The sequence below is a fragment of the Tinamus guttatus genome, unplaced genomic scaffold, assembly GCF_059628265.1.
Source record: "Tinamus guttatus ecotype Peru unplaced genomic scaffold, ASM5962826v1 Tinamus_guttatus_pri_ptg000712l, whole genome shotgun sequence".
NCBI lineage: Eukaryota > Metazoa > Chordata > Aves > Tinamiformes > Tinamidae > Tinamus > Tinamus guttatus.
In genome coordinates, this window is record NW_028289246.1 from 409,239 (window position 1) to 424,612 (window position 15,374).

At 48.7% G+C, this 15,374-nt stretch overlaps 1 protein-coding gene across 1 annotated transcript; it reads right to left on the reverse strand.

Annotated features, from left to right (window-relative positions):
- Positions 1–6,990: 6,990 nt before the first annotated feature.
- Positions 6,991–15,018, reverse strand: LOC148591761 (transmembrane protein 209-like). Its single transcript, XM_088537006.1, has 14 exons — positions 14,882–15,018; positions 14,698–14,756; positions 13,904–14,035; positions 13,394–13,489; positions 12,579–12,683; positions 11,990–12,159; positions 11,424–11,495; positions 10,657–10,753; positions 9,573–9,761; positions 9,026–9,111; positions 8,355–8,469; positions 8,157–8,254; positions 7,354–7,427; positions 6,991–7,042 (listed from the first exon to the last, which is right to left on the reverse strand). Exons 1-14 carry the CDS (start codon positions 15,016–15,018, stop codon positions 6,991–6,993), a joined length of 1,482 nt encoding a protein of 493 aa, XP_088393132.1.
- Between the last annotated feature and the right edge of the window lie 356 nt (positions 15,019–15,374).

Consider the following 15,374-nt stretch of genomic DNA (forward strand, 5'->3'; position numbering starts at 1 on the left):
GGCTGCACAACAATAAATGCCTGCCAGAACAGGAAAGCTATGGGAGATGCCAGGATGGAGCCCCCAGCAGTTCCTGTGTACAGCGCCCCCTTCCAGACAGGAGCCCTTCTGGCTGTCCCTGACAACCCCTGCCACATTCAACTCAAAGGATTAAAAGGAAGGCACTCTACATAAGTCAACAGAAACCTTGAGTTTTCTTGCCATGTATGCAAAGTAGATATAAATATAAAATACTGTACTGAGCAGTTCAAGGATAAAGAATGATCATGGTCTGTTCTGCTTGGTCTAATGATGTTTCCTCCTGTGCTACCAAGATGCAGGGGACTTCTGTTTTACTTACTTTTAAAGAATGTGATTCATCCTTATCCTGCCACATGACTGCAGGGCACTGCACACAGCAACCATTGGGAGTAGCAGTCAAGATGAAGGGAGGCAAGAGCAAGAGCTTGGGGCATCCACTGAGGCAGCTCTGCTGAAAACAAATTGCCCAGGAATCAGCCCTTTGCCACAGGAGCTCAAGGCTGCCTGTCTCGCACCATCTCCCATTCCGAACTGTTTTTGTGCTCCGCATGTGTGAGGACTCTCAGCACTCTTGCAAAGAGCACTGCTCAAGCAAGGGAGACCACTCCAAGAGTGACAAGCCAGAGAAAGTAGGCTGAAGGAAAAGCTGGAAGGTGTTAGGAAAAATCTTCATGTCATTTTCCTTAACAGGGTCCACCTCCAGCTTTCTGCTTTATCCCAAAGATACAACGTGCTTCTGTATAAGATGATCTTCTCAGTATTCCAGCTCTAGGTGGGGGCCTCCTCAGAGGGAAATTCCCAATGGAAATTCCCCTGTATATTTAAAGCCCTGCCGGTTAACTTCTTTCCCATTCTCCACCGATTGGTTGTAGCAATGACTGGCCCATGCCAGGCCTTTGCCCGCTCCTGACCTTGGTGGGGTGGCCATGGTGCTTCTAGGAGACAGGCCTGACTGCTCTTCTTGCCTTCTCCCCCGCAGAATGGCTGCTGCTCACTGAGGCAGGCAGGGCTTGAGGGCCAGTCTCCACCAGGCCCCAGATGCAACCGCAGGGCTTTGAAAAATCTGCTTGCGGGGCTGCTGTGGGCCAAGCAAGCTCCCGTGCCCATGGCAGACAACGAGCCTGCCATATGTTGGCCAAGGAAGATGGTTGACTGAGAGTCATTCTTTCATTTCAGAGCACTTCTGGCTGGTGTATGCACAGTCAGCCTTACCTCCCCCTGAGAATGCAGCCATCAGGACTCTTATTAATGGTTAATACCTGAGTGGGGGAAGAAATCAGGGAGCTACCCACCAGGATCAGATATGTCACTGGTGGTTAACACCTGAATAGGGCTATGTGTGAACAGTCAGGTTGAGCTGGGGAAGGAGCACACTGGTTGCTCTCTGCCCCATGACTATAGTCAAGTCATCTTATAGTCACAGAGTGGTGCTACAGTCACCTCTTGGCTCCGTGCCATAAATAGAGTATTGATAATTTTTGCACTTACAGGTCCATGGCAAGTAAACATTTTTAACAAAGTATTGCTATTATGTACAAATTTGTACCTTTTGGGTGGTTGAATTAGGGTTATTTGTTTTGTCATACCCCGCACTTTTATATACAAAATATATGTAATATAGCTTAGAGATTATAAGTAATAAACCTAATAGCACTAGAGTTAGTAAAATGAATACAGCATTTCCATCAGTCGTCCTGCACGCTGCTGCAAGAGAAAATAAACTTGTTTCGGGGGGGTGAGGTGGAACAGGTTAACCCATTTAAAATGAAGAAAAATCCATCATGCCCTAATTCTCTGTGTTTTGCACCACTTCTATCAGTAGCTTCCCAGGCAAGTGGGCCACGAGCTTTACTCAGAGTCTTAGACACAGTGCCGATGGATGGTAAATTGACCACCACAGGCTGTCCAGCTGTAGTGTTGTTGGACATCCTTTTTTACCTGTAGGTTGAGCATTAAGCTCAGCTTTCACAAAGAATGCTGGGCTTACAGGCCTTTCAGTAGGCCCATAACTATTATTTAATTGAGGGAGTACTTTGGGAAGTTGTCTGTCCCATTGAGCCTTGTGTGGGTTGAGGCTCTTTTTTAACAAAGTTCTAACCCTTTAGCCCTGGGTCTTAGGTCCTAGTCCTTTAGAACTCAGCCATAGCCCCAAGCCCTTTTTCTTTTAGCTCTAGTCCTTTAGTGCTGACTCTTCAGCATTTAACCCTAGCATTAGTTCTTTAATCCTGGCCCTTGAATTCCAGCAATTGAACCACAGCGCTTTAGTCTTAGCCATTTAGTCCTAGCCCTTTGACCCTAGAACTTTAGCCCTTTGATTCTAGCTTTTTAGCTCTAAAGGCTCCCCCTTCAGCACTAAAGCCCTTCAGCCCTAAAGCCCTAAAAATTACTAGATTCTCATTGAATGTATCCATCTTTAAAGGGGTTCTGCATGTGAGCAAGCTGCATGGCTGCTCATAGCTGCAGTGGGAAGTGAATGTGTCTTGTCTTGCATGCCATGGCATATGCAAACCTCTCTGGTAAAGGAAGGGCTGAGCTGGGCACTGAATGCAAGTCTCCATCCATGTGCTCCATGGGGCAGTTTCCTCCAGGGGCTGCAGGTGAAATCTGGAAATGTCCCATCTTTGCTGGAGCTTCCCTTCCCTCCTTTCAGAAGATAGGAGCAAAGTGCCCACAGTTTCTAGCAACACTTGGAAAGCCAAAGGAATGCAGTGCTTAGTCTGTGCCGAGAATTCAGGTTAGAGGGGCTGAGACAGCTGCGCTTGCAACCAAATAAAGGTGGAGAGGGAATAGTTGCAGGGAATCAGTGTAGCCTCTCTCATATTTGCAGAAATCAAGAAATCAGAGACACGGAGGGCTCCAGTTGTGCCTTGGGTTCATAGCCTTGAAGAGCCTCCAGCCCATCGTGACCTATTTTGGCAGAGCCATTTCGGCAAAGCGTAGGAAGGGGAGAAACCTCTGCCACTGACTGTGGCAGCCGTGTTGCATGGCCAAAATCACTTTGTGTGCCCTTCCTGCTGGCAATAACCTTGACCTGTCTGCAAAACCTTTGTCCAGAGCAGAGCAGAGCAAAGGGAAGCAGATAGAGAGCACGCTGTCCTTGTGCTGCCCATGGGACTGAGAGATTTAGGCACGGGAGGGCAGAACGGTGCCTCTCTTGGTGCCGTCTCCGTGCTGTGCTGGAGGCAGCTTTCCTGCTCTCAGCAGAGAAGTGGGTGGTGGCAGGGGGACGAGGAAGAGGAGACCCGACCTGCGCAAGCTTGGCTTCCTGCAATAACGCTGAGAGGCTGCAGAATGGAGAGGCCTCTCATTTAGGTCCTTTCACCATTTTAGAGCTCTTGTTTGGATGATATTCCCGGAGCCTTGACTCATGGCAGCTCCATGAGGCCCTTTTGGGACTGGAATCAACAGATCCTCTTCTGACACCAGCTTGAGAAATCCTACCTATACCCAAGCATCATTGCAGTGTTCTTTTCATCTAACAAGGCTGCTATTTAAACAGTCTAACCTTAATTTTAAAAATTAATGCAATTCTGATTAATTTAATCCTGACATATAGAAATCAGTTCTGATATTACAATTCTACCCCTTCTAGTAAGAGTATGTTTTTGTCCTTTGCAGAGTTGGAGATGGACTGTCATTGAATGAAGATCCATTAAGTCTAGTCGCTCCACTAGTAACTAGTGTTTTGTGTAATGCTTTTCAGGGCATTTTCTTCTCATTTATGCTCTCATATAATTCACTTTAATCCTCATTGTCATTTGAGCATAGTGTAAAGAGTGGCTTAATTATTCAACTGGAATACCATTCTTCTAGGTGTGGTGGAACATCCCTGTAGCCTCCTCTTCCTTCCCTCAAGAGCTTTCCTAGGAGCAGTTTTTACGTAGCCGACAGCCGAGAAGGAATACACACAAGAACGTAACTTGAAAATAACACCAGTCATTTTATTTAGAAAACATAAAGGACTACCTGGAAAGGGAGGGGAATGAAAAAAAAGAGTTTTCTGCAGGTCACTGAGGCAGCATGACGTACAGCAGGAACAGCATTGCTACTGTATATTAATACTGTGATAATCAGAGCCAAACAAAACAAGACACACACAAAAAAAGGAAAGAAAACAGAGTAGCACTGGCTGACATCACCCCCAACTACCACCAAACAGGAGTGTTGTGCATCTACCCATAGTGTCATTGCTCTGACTAGAAAATGGGACTGAACATGGGAAAGTACAAGAAACCTCATCATTTCAAGACCCTTCAGCCCTAAAGCCCTAGGACTTTATCCTGAGCCTTTAATCCCTGTCTTACACTGTTTAGCCCGAACTCCTAACTCTTTATTCTTCTTTATTCCTATCCTTTTAGCCCCAAGCTGTAGCCCTAGCCCTTTCATCCTAGCTCTTTCCCACTGCTTCTTTCATCTTAGCCTATGGGGATCACAGAGGAGCAGGAACAGCCCTGCAGCCCCTTTTAAGCCCTGAGTTTTGGTATTTTCACAACCTTCTCACCCAGGGAGCCAATAACCCAGTGACCAATCCCTGGGAAGGGCACTCCCTAACCTTCTACAGGTGACCTTTATATCCCCACATCTCCTTACCTTCACCAGGTGATCCTTATTAACCTTTCCTCATAACTATTCCCATAATTATTGGCCTCAGAAAATCCTTTATCCACCAAGCAAGCAGATAATTGTTTTCATCCTTGGCCATAACAACCTTTAATCTATATATTCCTATACCCACCTTTTTGCCCTTCATTGCTGTCCTAGCCCTTTAGGCCTAAGCCCTAGCCCTTTAGTCCTAGAGCTTTTTAACACCAGCCTTCAGCCGTGGTCTTTCAGTTGCAAATCTAGTGCCCTAAGCCCCTTAGCCCTGGGCCTTTGGCCCTAAGATCTTGTTAGCCTTAGCCCTTTAGCCATTCCCTACAGCCCTTTACCACAAGGTCTTTTTCCCTAAGCACTATCCCTTTAGCCCCAAGGCCTTTTCCCTGTAATCATAAGCTCTTTAGTCCTAAGTCCTTTAGCCCTCGCACTTTTGCCCTAAGGCCTTCAGTGCTAACTCTTAGCCCTTTAAGCCTAGCCCTTTAAACCTGAGTCCTAGCCCTTTAGCGCTGGCCCTAAGCCCCTTAGCCCTAAACCCATTTAGTCCCAAGTGCTATCCCTTTAATCCCAGCCATTTAAAGCTAGCGTTGAATGGTAGCCTTTCAAGTCTAACTCTATAGCTTTTTAGGCATTTAATCCTAGCCCTGTAGCTCTAAGCCCTAGCTTTTTATACCTGGAGCATTTAGCCCTTTCCCTTTAGCCCCAGCCCTTTAATCTTTGTCCTTTAGCCCTATAGCTTGCTATCACTATCCCTCTAACCCTAAGACCCAACCATTCAGCCCTAGCCCTTTAGCCCTTGGCCCTTTAACTGTTGCCCTTTAATCCTCAACACTAGCACTTTAGCCCAAACCTCTTTAGCCCTAATCTCTTTAGCCCTAGTCCTGTAGTCATAAACCCTTTAATCCCAGCTGCTGAATCCTGGCTTTTGAACCCAAACCCTCAGCCGTTTGGCCCTTCAACCCAAGCCCTTTAGCCCCCACTCTTTATCCCCACTGTTTTTGCCCTGAGCTCTAGCCCTTCGGCCCTATCTCTTTAGGGCAGCATCTACTTCAATGAAGGCAACAAAACAACACCTCTATCTTTATTTGAAATGAGACACCACACAAACAACTTTATTTGAAATGAGACACCACACAAACATCTTTATTTGAAATGAGACACGCACTCCAGCACTTCTGCATCTTTATTGCTCAAAAGAACGTACAACCGTGCCATTCTCGCAACCTATTTCGCAAATCTAAACTTACCCTATAGACTTAGGAGGATCCTATAGGGATGCTATAAGGCCTAGGGCTCTGAGCCTAAAGGGCTAAAGGGCTGACGCCTACGGGGCTAGGGCGAAGGGCTTGGCTGAAGGGCTAGGGCTGGAAGGCTGAGGCCTATAGGGCTTAGGATATTCCTTTCCATTTGGGCCCCCAACTTCTGCACCTGCAAAACCAAAAAACAGGTCAGTTAGCATGCGTGTTCCTTTTTAATGTAAAGCCTAACAACCCCCCAGGGTGCATCAGCGGGACATCCCCCTCAACAGCCGCCTCTGCAGCCTCACCACTACTACTCACAGCCCCCGGCACACACTCTGCCTTCCTGCTCTAATGGGCAAAGGCCACCGGATTCCCAGAGGGCACCTGGGAAGGGGGTAACCGAGCGCCTCCAAAACCTCCCTGCTTAGAAAACCCCAGCTCCAGAACGGAGCTCCCTGCAGGCGCTGGAGACGATCGACACCTCGCAGAGCAGCCAGGACAGAGGGAAAAGCCCAGACTGAGGTTAAAAAAAAAAGATCTATTCCTTACCTTATTTCTAATGCTTAAACAATTCTAAATGCTATCTACAACCTGGAAAAGAAAAAAAAAATCATTGCACACAAAGTTAGACCAAACAACCTGCAACACCCGTCCATCCCCACAGCATCACAGCCAGCAGCACTCTGCCTTCCTGCTCTAAGGGGCAAACACCACCAGATTTGCAGAGAGCACCCGGGAACGGGCTGACCAAGCGCCTCCGAAAACTGCCCTGCCTAGAAAACCCAGTTCCAGGACCCAGCTCCGTGCAGACACGTTCAGTACCAAAAGCAGCTAAAGCGCAACTGCCCACCAAAGCCGAGCATCATTCCTACTATATGAACCACCTGCTTCCAGCATTTGTTACATAACAGTGTACTGGAATGGTGGGGAACACCCCAAACGACAACCAAAGATCAATCAGTCAAACAAGCAAACAAAATGTTTAACCCCAACCTAAACCCTAACCCAACCCTAACCCTAAACCCTAATTCTCCAATGGTTTTTGCTCCAAGGCAAAAAGGATAATGATGCTGCTCGGTTCTTCTTGTCTGGGAAGAGGGATCACTCCTCTGCCAACCTGTGGTCCCGCTCGTCACTATCCAAAAATCCACAGCACGTTGACTCCTGAAGCACCGAGACTGACGCGCCTGCAAAAAGAACACCACAGTCACAAACCAGCGGCAAGTTAAAGCTCCTGTTTACACCCCATCTTCCTTACAAGAAAAACTTCTTCATCTGCAGCTGGCACAAGACCAAGGAGAAACCTAAAACGTTTCCCGCGTGCTCACGCTCACCCAACTGACACAGTCCTACAGAACGGCTGCCCTTACTTAAAACGCCAGGAGGATTTTAATCCCGTCACCACCGTCCCACGGAGCAGCCTCACGGCACCTCAGCACCCAAAGCTGCTGCTCAGCTCTCGCCGGCAGCGCGAGGGGACCCACGGGGCGACACCTACCCGAGCATGCCCGATTCCCTGGTCTTGATGATGTAGAGGAACAGGAGCAATGCGTGGAGCAGGTTGTTTCTGCCCTGAATGCGCGGGAAGAGAGAAGACTTTGGGAGCGACTGCAGGGACAAGCACTCACACCACTATCTTAGAGAGAATGTCTTATGCAAACCAAAGGGCACATCCTGCCCTTAGCTTAGCCACAGCTGTACAGCTTTTCCTTCAAATCTTTTGGCAAGGTACGTACGCAGCGGGTGTGCACCATAATAGAAAAGGTTTAATAACCTGAGATGAGGAAAGACTATAATAGAAACCTCAAAAAAATGGTACAACAGCCTGGGGGATTGCCTCAATATTTACCTCTCACTTAGACAAGCATCAGAAAAAATGATTTTTGAGTTTTTTTTTTCATGGAGTACCATCCTCAAATACTCAGGAGTTCTTACAGCATTTTTCTGAAATTGGCAACCAAGTCACAACCCAGAGCTCAAGAGAGTATGAAAACGTGCAGGAAAAATCTGGTAGCTTGGCATTGACACAAGATGTTTCCCTCCACAAACTCCTAGAAGGAAGCCTCCGGCTTGCTGGCATTCAGGAATAACAGCTCACATCAGAGTTACAGAAATTAGGGTCTTAGAAGAAGTCATGAGAAAATGCACAGGAAGCTGCTTTTGCACTGAGCCAGCCTACATCTAAATGTAGATGTGGCTAGTTACAAGAAATAAATAAATAAATAAATAGAACAAAAAACAAACCCAAATCAGTTCTGCTGAACATTTCCTGTCAGCAGAACACACCTAACATGCTCCTACCTCCTGCACGTTGTAGACGTGGCCGTGGTAGATGACCTGGTAGTGCGGTGGGTTGATGCTGCTCTGGTAGATGCAGAAGAGCTTGTCATCCGTCAGGTCTGGGAATGAAGGTCAGAAAAGAAAAGAGGGATTTTAAGGGTGCCCATGGGATGCAAGGGGCAAACAGCAGCTAAAGCAGCAGCCCAAGAATGCCAGTACCTGGTTCATGGGGTGTCTGGATGAAGTGCTGGGCAGTGAAGGTTTTGCCATCAGGATATTGGATGTTCCATGGCAGCCTGGAGTCCAAGTAGGTGCAGAAGATGTGCATAAGGATCTGTGCAAAAAAAACCAAATTTCACTTGAATGTCGTCAGAAAGACCGAGGAACCAAAGGCTACAACGCAGCAGCAACTCTCTTGCCATAATCTCAGGCATGAGAACAAATACAGGACACAGTCAACCACATCACTGATTTCATGCTAGTTTAATTGGTTTCATGCCTTTTTTCTTTTCTTTTTTTTTCAATGCTGGTTTTCCTTCAAATATAGGCTAAGAGGGACAGTGTAAAGATTGTTTTCCACTCCCTGGCTTATCCTGCAATCTCTCTTTTAACTATTTCAGGTGAATTATCTCAGGCTGCTGCCCTCACAGTTACCTGTGGGACATCTCTCAGGAGTCTAAAGAAGAGGCTGCCCCCAGACTAACACATGCAAGGGCATTTTTGTGATCTGCACCACGTCCAGGCCCCTTTACATTATTCAAAACTACACTGAGATCCTGAGGATAAGCGAGGCAAAGAGGATTTGGACTTCTTGCAGCCACCCACAAATGCCTCATGCCGGAAGATGAGCAGCTTTAGGAAGTTTTACCAAGGCATCTTTGAAAACTTACAGCGGAGTCGGTGGGCAAGTCAGCTCCCCACTGCCGGCCTCTGAAATCCCCTCCTCTGCCCCAGCGGAAGCTTCCCTGGGACAGCTCTGGAAACAACAACACCTATTCAGGTACTGGCGGTGGAAGGTGCAAGAAAGACTTATTTTGCACTAGCTTTGGGAACCCCAAACCTCCGTGTGCATTGCCATGGCACCATATTCACTGGGAGGGAGAACTGGACTCATTAAATGGTTGTATATATTATATATACTCAAGGGTTTACAAGGGAAGTTTTATTCCTAATTAACAAACGGATTGAATAGGACACTTCCTGCCCCGCTCTGATTGAAATGAGAAATAAAACCTTCTAAAATCAGTCCCGGGCCCACACCACCACATTGCTACAAGCAGAGAAAGCTGCCAAAACACCCAGCACTGCTCCTTGCAAAGCAGCTCTCTGCCCTGCTGGGACTGCAGCCCGAGCTTCTCCACTGACGGGGCATCTGGCACCACCAGTGCTTGACCCAGCTCAGCGAAACGCTCCCGAGTCTCCAAGGGGAGCACGTACCTTTGATCCGTTGAACCAGGTACTCCTGGTTGGCCGTGACACCCAGGTACCGCGTGATGGTGAGCAGGCTCTGCCGAATGGCTGTGGCTTCAGCCAGTGCTGCCTGTTTCATGCTGCTCGTGCTGACTTGTGCGCGGAAGAAGAGCCAGCGCGTCACCTGCACCCACGACTCGAACGGGATCAGCCGCCCTGCCAAGGGGTCAACAAACGCACTGTTACAAAGAGGAACTGCCTCCTCTGCTCTAATTGCTTGCTAAGCTCAGAGCTCAAGCTCACACCTTAGGCAGTGCCCCACACGCTCCCTGCCCGGCCCCATGGAGCACTCGCTGCCTCCCTCCCAGCACAGAGCAGAAACCCTGTGCAGGGCTGGGCAGGCACAAAACCCTCCCTTGAAGGCTGCCTGGCGTAAGGAAGGAGAAACAGAGAGAGGCTGGAAAGGGAAGAATCAAAAGGAATTTTTAACAGAGAGCAGCAGGGGAGCAGGGAGGTGCACAAGAGGCCAGCAACGGGTCAGTTCTTCATAGGCATCACAAGGGATGCGGGTCTCGGCAGAGACTACAAACCGGAGCACAAAAAAGCAGCCCCTGTTGAAATGCAGCGACTCAAACCCTGCTCTGGGGGAAGGGGACGTCCGTGTGAGCTGCCCATGGAAGGGGCCCCTTCAGACTTGGCCTGGGAAACTGCTGTTGCAATTTCAGCTCAGGGAAACGGAAAAACAAACAAACAAAATACCCCCTAAACCTAAAAACACCCAGAACAAACCCAAAAAAACAAAGCCACCACCAACAAAAAACAGAATTATCCCCAACAAAAACACCATTTCTTCTTACCCCCGACCAAGACCATTTCTTCTAATGCTCAGAGCTCTGTCAAATCCTCCTCAGATTGCCCTGCCCAACCCCATCAGCATGACAAAAATCTACTACCAAGATCTTAAAGATGCTACATAACAGACAGGAAGAGCTCAGAGACAGCTCTCCTCATAACACCGAATCGTTTTTGGACACTTGAACTTCCACATATCTTAGGAATAACCCTTCCAGGAAAACACAATGCAACCCCACGGCTCCTCCTATCATCCTACCTCCGCTCGGCATTGCGGGGTACCCCATTCTTCTCAGCTGAGCGCTCACAGACTCCATCTCTTGGACAAGAGGCTCTAGAATTGTCTGCAAAATCCACTAGCAAAAAGAAATGGAAACATTAAAAAGGTTAGAAGCAACAAGGTGCTCAGGAAGCTGCTAAAGGACACCATCTCAGATCTCAAGAATCTTTACTGTTCAACCCCCACACTCCTTTTAAAACAAGCAAACAAACAAACAAACAAACATGCAATTGTATTTCCTTTGCTACAATGACTCTTGCTCCCAAGACTAAAATGTTCTTTTTTTTTGTTTGTTTTCATTTCTTTCTTTATTATGCTCCCCGAGACTGTCAGGAAAAGCCACTGCGCTGGCATTTTCCATGCTTTACTTGAGCCCAGGAGAAGGAGGTTGAAAGTCAGGAGGGAAAAAAAGCAGTTTGGAAATCTGGATTTTAGAAAAAAAAAAGCAGTCTTATCACATGCAGTGTGCATTAAGACATATTTGTCTCCATTCAAAGGTGGGTGAACTTTACAACTGGAAGGTTTTCAGAATACACAACATCCAGGTCAGCCAGGGCATAAGTTGAGGTGGGAAATTTGTTTTACTCCTCCTTTGGTACTAGCATGCTCTTTGAATCTCCGTGGCCAAGCCCACCCTCATCCCCACCACTCCCAAAGATCCAAGTCTCTTAGAGATGAGGCCCTTCTCCACCCGGCCGCACCTCTTTGAGCAGCACGAACAGGCCGTCTATGGGCACAGGACTTACCCTTCGGAGCCGATCGGTCCAGAAATCCAGGGCATCCAGCTGCCACCCATGTGCCAGCACCCTTGACCAAACCTACACAAACAACACAGTCATTATCCACCTACAGAGAGAAACCTGAGAGAAAAACAAAGGAGCTTTTAGGGCCTACGATGTTTTTGGAGCCCAACCACAGCCCACAGGGCAAACTGCAGATGTTCCAGAGCCCTCACACATCTCCTGGCTGCAGCATGGGGAGCCCTCAGCACCTGGCCATACTGCACTCCTACTCTCTCCTCACAGGACACCACGTGTCACCCGAGGCCACAGTCACCGTCTGGAGCTCCCGGCTCTCACAGGACAAAACTGGGGCAGAGGTACAGGACACATGAAAGAGGTACTTGAAGAAGCAGCTTTCTTAGATTAAGGGATGAGATCAAGACATGGATCCAATTTAATTAAAGCTCCCTTAACCCTATCCCTTTGAATGAGACTTTGTCCAGACACAAGTGTAAAGGAGTGTGATGGAGATCATGGCCAACCCTTTGGAGGAGCTCTATGGTTCTGGGCTCCTCTGGTGCTGAACTTACCTCTCCGCCAGCCTGTGGCACGTCCAGACGCCCTTCCTCCCTGCGGCCCAGGGGACACCATGACACCTGGTACTGGAACCTCCGCAGCACCTTGGCCTGCTCCACCAGCAAACGTGTCAGGTTGCAAAAGGCTGGGTAGTCACATGGGGAGCTGCTGTAAACTGAATTTGCTGAAATGACATTCAAGGCACGCACAATTAGTACAAGCAGGAGGACAAGAATCACGCAATAGGGCAGGCAATAACTGCACAGATTCAACTCTGACTGGAAAGACGAGCTCATGAATTATGGTAAGGGAGGAGAATTTTCTGAAGTCCCTGAGGCACAGAGATGTGGAGAATTTACAAAATTCTGCCTCCTGTCTCAATTACTGCCTAGAAGACTAAAGTGGTCAGCAGTCACCTTGACCACATCCAGGGGGAATACCAGAGCAGGGACGTCATTTTATTTACTAGCACTTCAGGAGCTCGCTCCCTTTCCCAAAATCCCTTCCAGCTATTCTCACCCACGACTCTCTCCACTAACGACTAATAAAACCTACATCCTCTCCTCGCCCATCCTTTCAGGCCAAGCAAAGGGATTTCTTTACCCATCTGACGGCTGCGCTCTTTCTCCTCTTCCCTTTGCAGGTATCTTTGCAGGGACTTCTGGTCTGTGATCTCCTCCTCTTGGCTCCGGAGGAAACGAGGCCGAACTGGTGAAGGGCAGTGACGGCTCCTGAGCTCACTTCTCACTGCTTCAATACTCATATCATGTGAAGAAGCCGCAGGAGAAGGGCTGAAGCTGGGAAGCTTGGGCAAACAGAAGCAGACACTTGTGTCATATGAGGAAGACAAGACTTCCACTTTGATTTTACAAACTGCAGGAATCAATTGACTCAACAGATGAATTTATGGCTCTGGAGTTTGCTGCTATTAAGACTAGTCTGAATCAGGGGAATTGGTTTTCTACTCCTCAGCATTTACATTTGCATTCCTCATTCAGGCTTTTTGTCTGAAACCCACCAACTCCTCCAAAACAAATAAATTAACTCTAGGGAAAGAGGAATCCTGGAAGGGCGAATGTGCAAAGGGAGCAGACAGCTGCCGGGCACCTCCAGCAGCTCAGGGCCCAGCACGAGCACACGAGGAGCCAAGCCAAGGCGCTCCCTCGCAGCCAGCGCCGTCCTTACCTGGATGCAGCTGCTGCTGGGCCGGGAGCTCAGAGAACTGCTGGAAGAGGCTCTGCTGGCGGGCAGAGCCGGCAGCTGAGGGTCACAGTCTGGGGCAGGAGCCGAGGCCAAGCTGGGACGGGAGCTCAGAGAACTGCTGGAAGAGGCTCTGCTGGCGGGCAGAGCCGGCAGCTGAGGGTCACAGTCTGGGGCAGGAGCCGAGGCCAAGCTGGGACGGGCCCCGCGGGGGCGGCCTGGGCTGTAGCTCAGCACGTTCTGGCCCTGCATCGCAGCCCCACACCAAGGGACTCTCCTCGCTGACGGCTCCTGCACTGGAGCTATCGGCACCGCTGCAAGAAGCACAAAAACACAGTGAGCCCTGCACATGCAGCAGCCTCCAGCTCCCCTGCTTCCTCTGAATGCACACTGCAAAACACAGACACGCAGCTTGCCCTGAAGGAAATTCAACGGTGCTAAAAAGCCCTCTTCCCAGCTCCACGGGGAGGCCACAAATTCCTTCTCCAGCTTCACAGAGAGTATCTCCAGCTGCCCTTTAACAGGCTGCTGTCCCCTCCTTTGTTAGGGCTTCTTCCCTCTTCAGTTCTCCCCTCAATCCTTCACCAATTTTGCACTTCTACTTTAAATTTTAACATGCTGTGGGGAATTTGTCTGACTGCTGTGTTCAGACAAAGAAGCTGAGAATTGTACTTGACCAAGACACCAACTGCAAAGAACACAGATAAACAGGCGTTTATACTACCTACCTGAGTTCTGCATCCCCAGAAGGACCTGCTGCCTGTGAGTCATGATCAGGTTAGTTGGTGCCCTCGTGTATTTGAAATAGAGCCAGAGATCAAACATGGCATTCACGCTGAACAGAGACACCAGTGCAAGTTCTAGAATAAAGAAAAAAAGGTTTTATCATGCTAGATGGCATGACCATGAGTAATAACTTATTGTTAATATTAAAAAACAGGTTAAAAATGCATAAAAAACTGCTCCTGTAAGTGCTAGTCTGAGGACGGAGGTCAGGCTTCTTCATGGGTTCTTTTTATTCAAGAACCAGTTCAGACAAATCTCCTTTCTACATTAAAATTCATTTATGTCGCTAAAATTCATTTATGGGGCTTTAATGCTTATTTGCAAAAGTGCAAGGTATTTTCCAGGGAGAACACAAATCTCTACAAGGAAGTTTCACGCTCTTTAGCAAGGCTCTTCCACCAAACCTTCTGTCCCTCATATCTGCATTTGCCTCACTCCTCCTCCTTTCCATCCTCCAAGGGGATTTGATACAGCTCCTTTGGAGTCTACTCCATTGAAAGTATCTTTCATTACCTGGAAATGTCACGCAGCCCCACAACAGGGCCGCCAAGAGACTCTTCCCTGTCACTACAGTGAGGAAATTCCCACAGCTCCAACAGGGGTAAAAGAAAATGAAATCAAGTTCTGCCTTTTTTTTTTTTTTAAAGCTGTCTTTAAAACAACTTCCCCAGGAAGAAAACAGAAGTGCGAAATATTCTCTTCCCCCAAAACTCATCCACAGGCAGCGACAACTCACCAATGAAGCAGAGTGGCCAGAAGGGGATATTGTAATACGTGCTGAGAAGTTTTCCAGTCCTGGTAAGGAAATACAATAAAACAGGAAAAGTTACCAACGGGCAGTAATGGGGTTCTGGGAAGTACCGAGGCCTGCACAAGGCAGGGTGTTTTCTGTAACGCAGTCACATTCGCAGCCAACATACATGTCCACGCAGATCATGCCGGCAGTGCAGATATTGAGGAGCCCCCAGGCCCAGAGCACCTTCCGCTCTCCAGCCTCTCTCCTCATCCTCATGCTCCTGTCAAGGAGGGCACCTGCCGAAAGCCCTGGGGCTGCCATGGTCTGCGGCAAGAGGGAGACAAACAACCCACAGTTTAGACAGCCACATCCTGGCTCAGCACCACGCTGAGGAGAACAGCAAGAACCAAGAGCAACCTGGACAGAAGGACTTCACCTGAGGAGCTCCCGGTCCCGATTCCCGAGCGGGGAGCAGGGCTTTTGGCCAGCAACACTCTCCTGCAAAGCCTGTGAGCGCCGTCACCCTCTCCAGGGAGAGCACGTCCGTTTTCCCCAACGGGCTGCAGGGCACAGGGCCCCCTTCCCATTCCGAGGGCACTTTTGAAAACCAACATTCCGCAGGGGGCCCAGGCAGCGCTGCCTTCCCCTTTCCTGCTCAACATCCCCCCGCTCCGGGA

Bases quoted from the DNA above. Each gene is read 5' to 3' on its own strand.
- LOC148591761 (XM_088537006.1), bottom strand. From the start codon at position 15,018: ATGGCAGCCCCAGGGCTTTCGGCAGGTGCCCTCCTTGACAGGAGCATG. The intron at 14,757-14,881 runs GTATGTTGGCTG...TTTCCTTACCAG, and splicing joins GGCATGATCTGCGTGGACAT to GACTGGAAAACTTCTCAGCA. The intron at 13,490-13,903 runs GTAGGTAGTATA...TGCTTCTTGCAG, and splicing joins TCTGGGGATGCAGAACTCAG to CGGTGCCGATAGCTCCAGTG.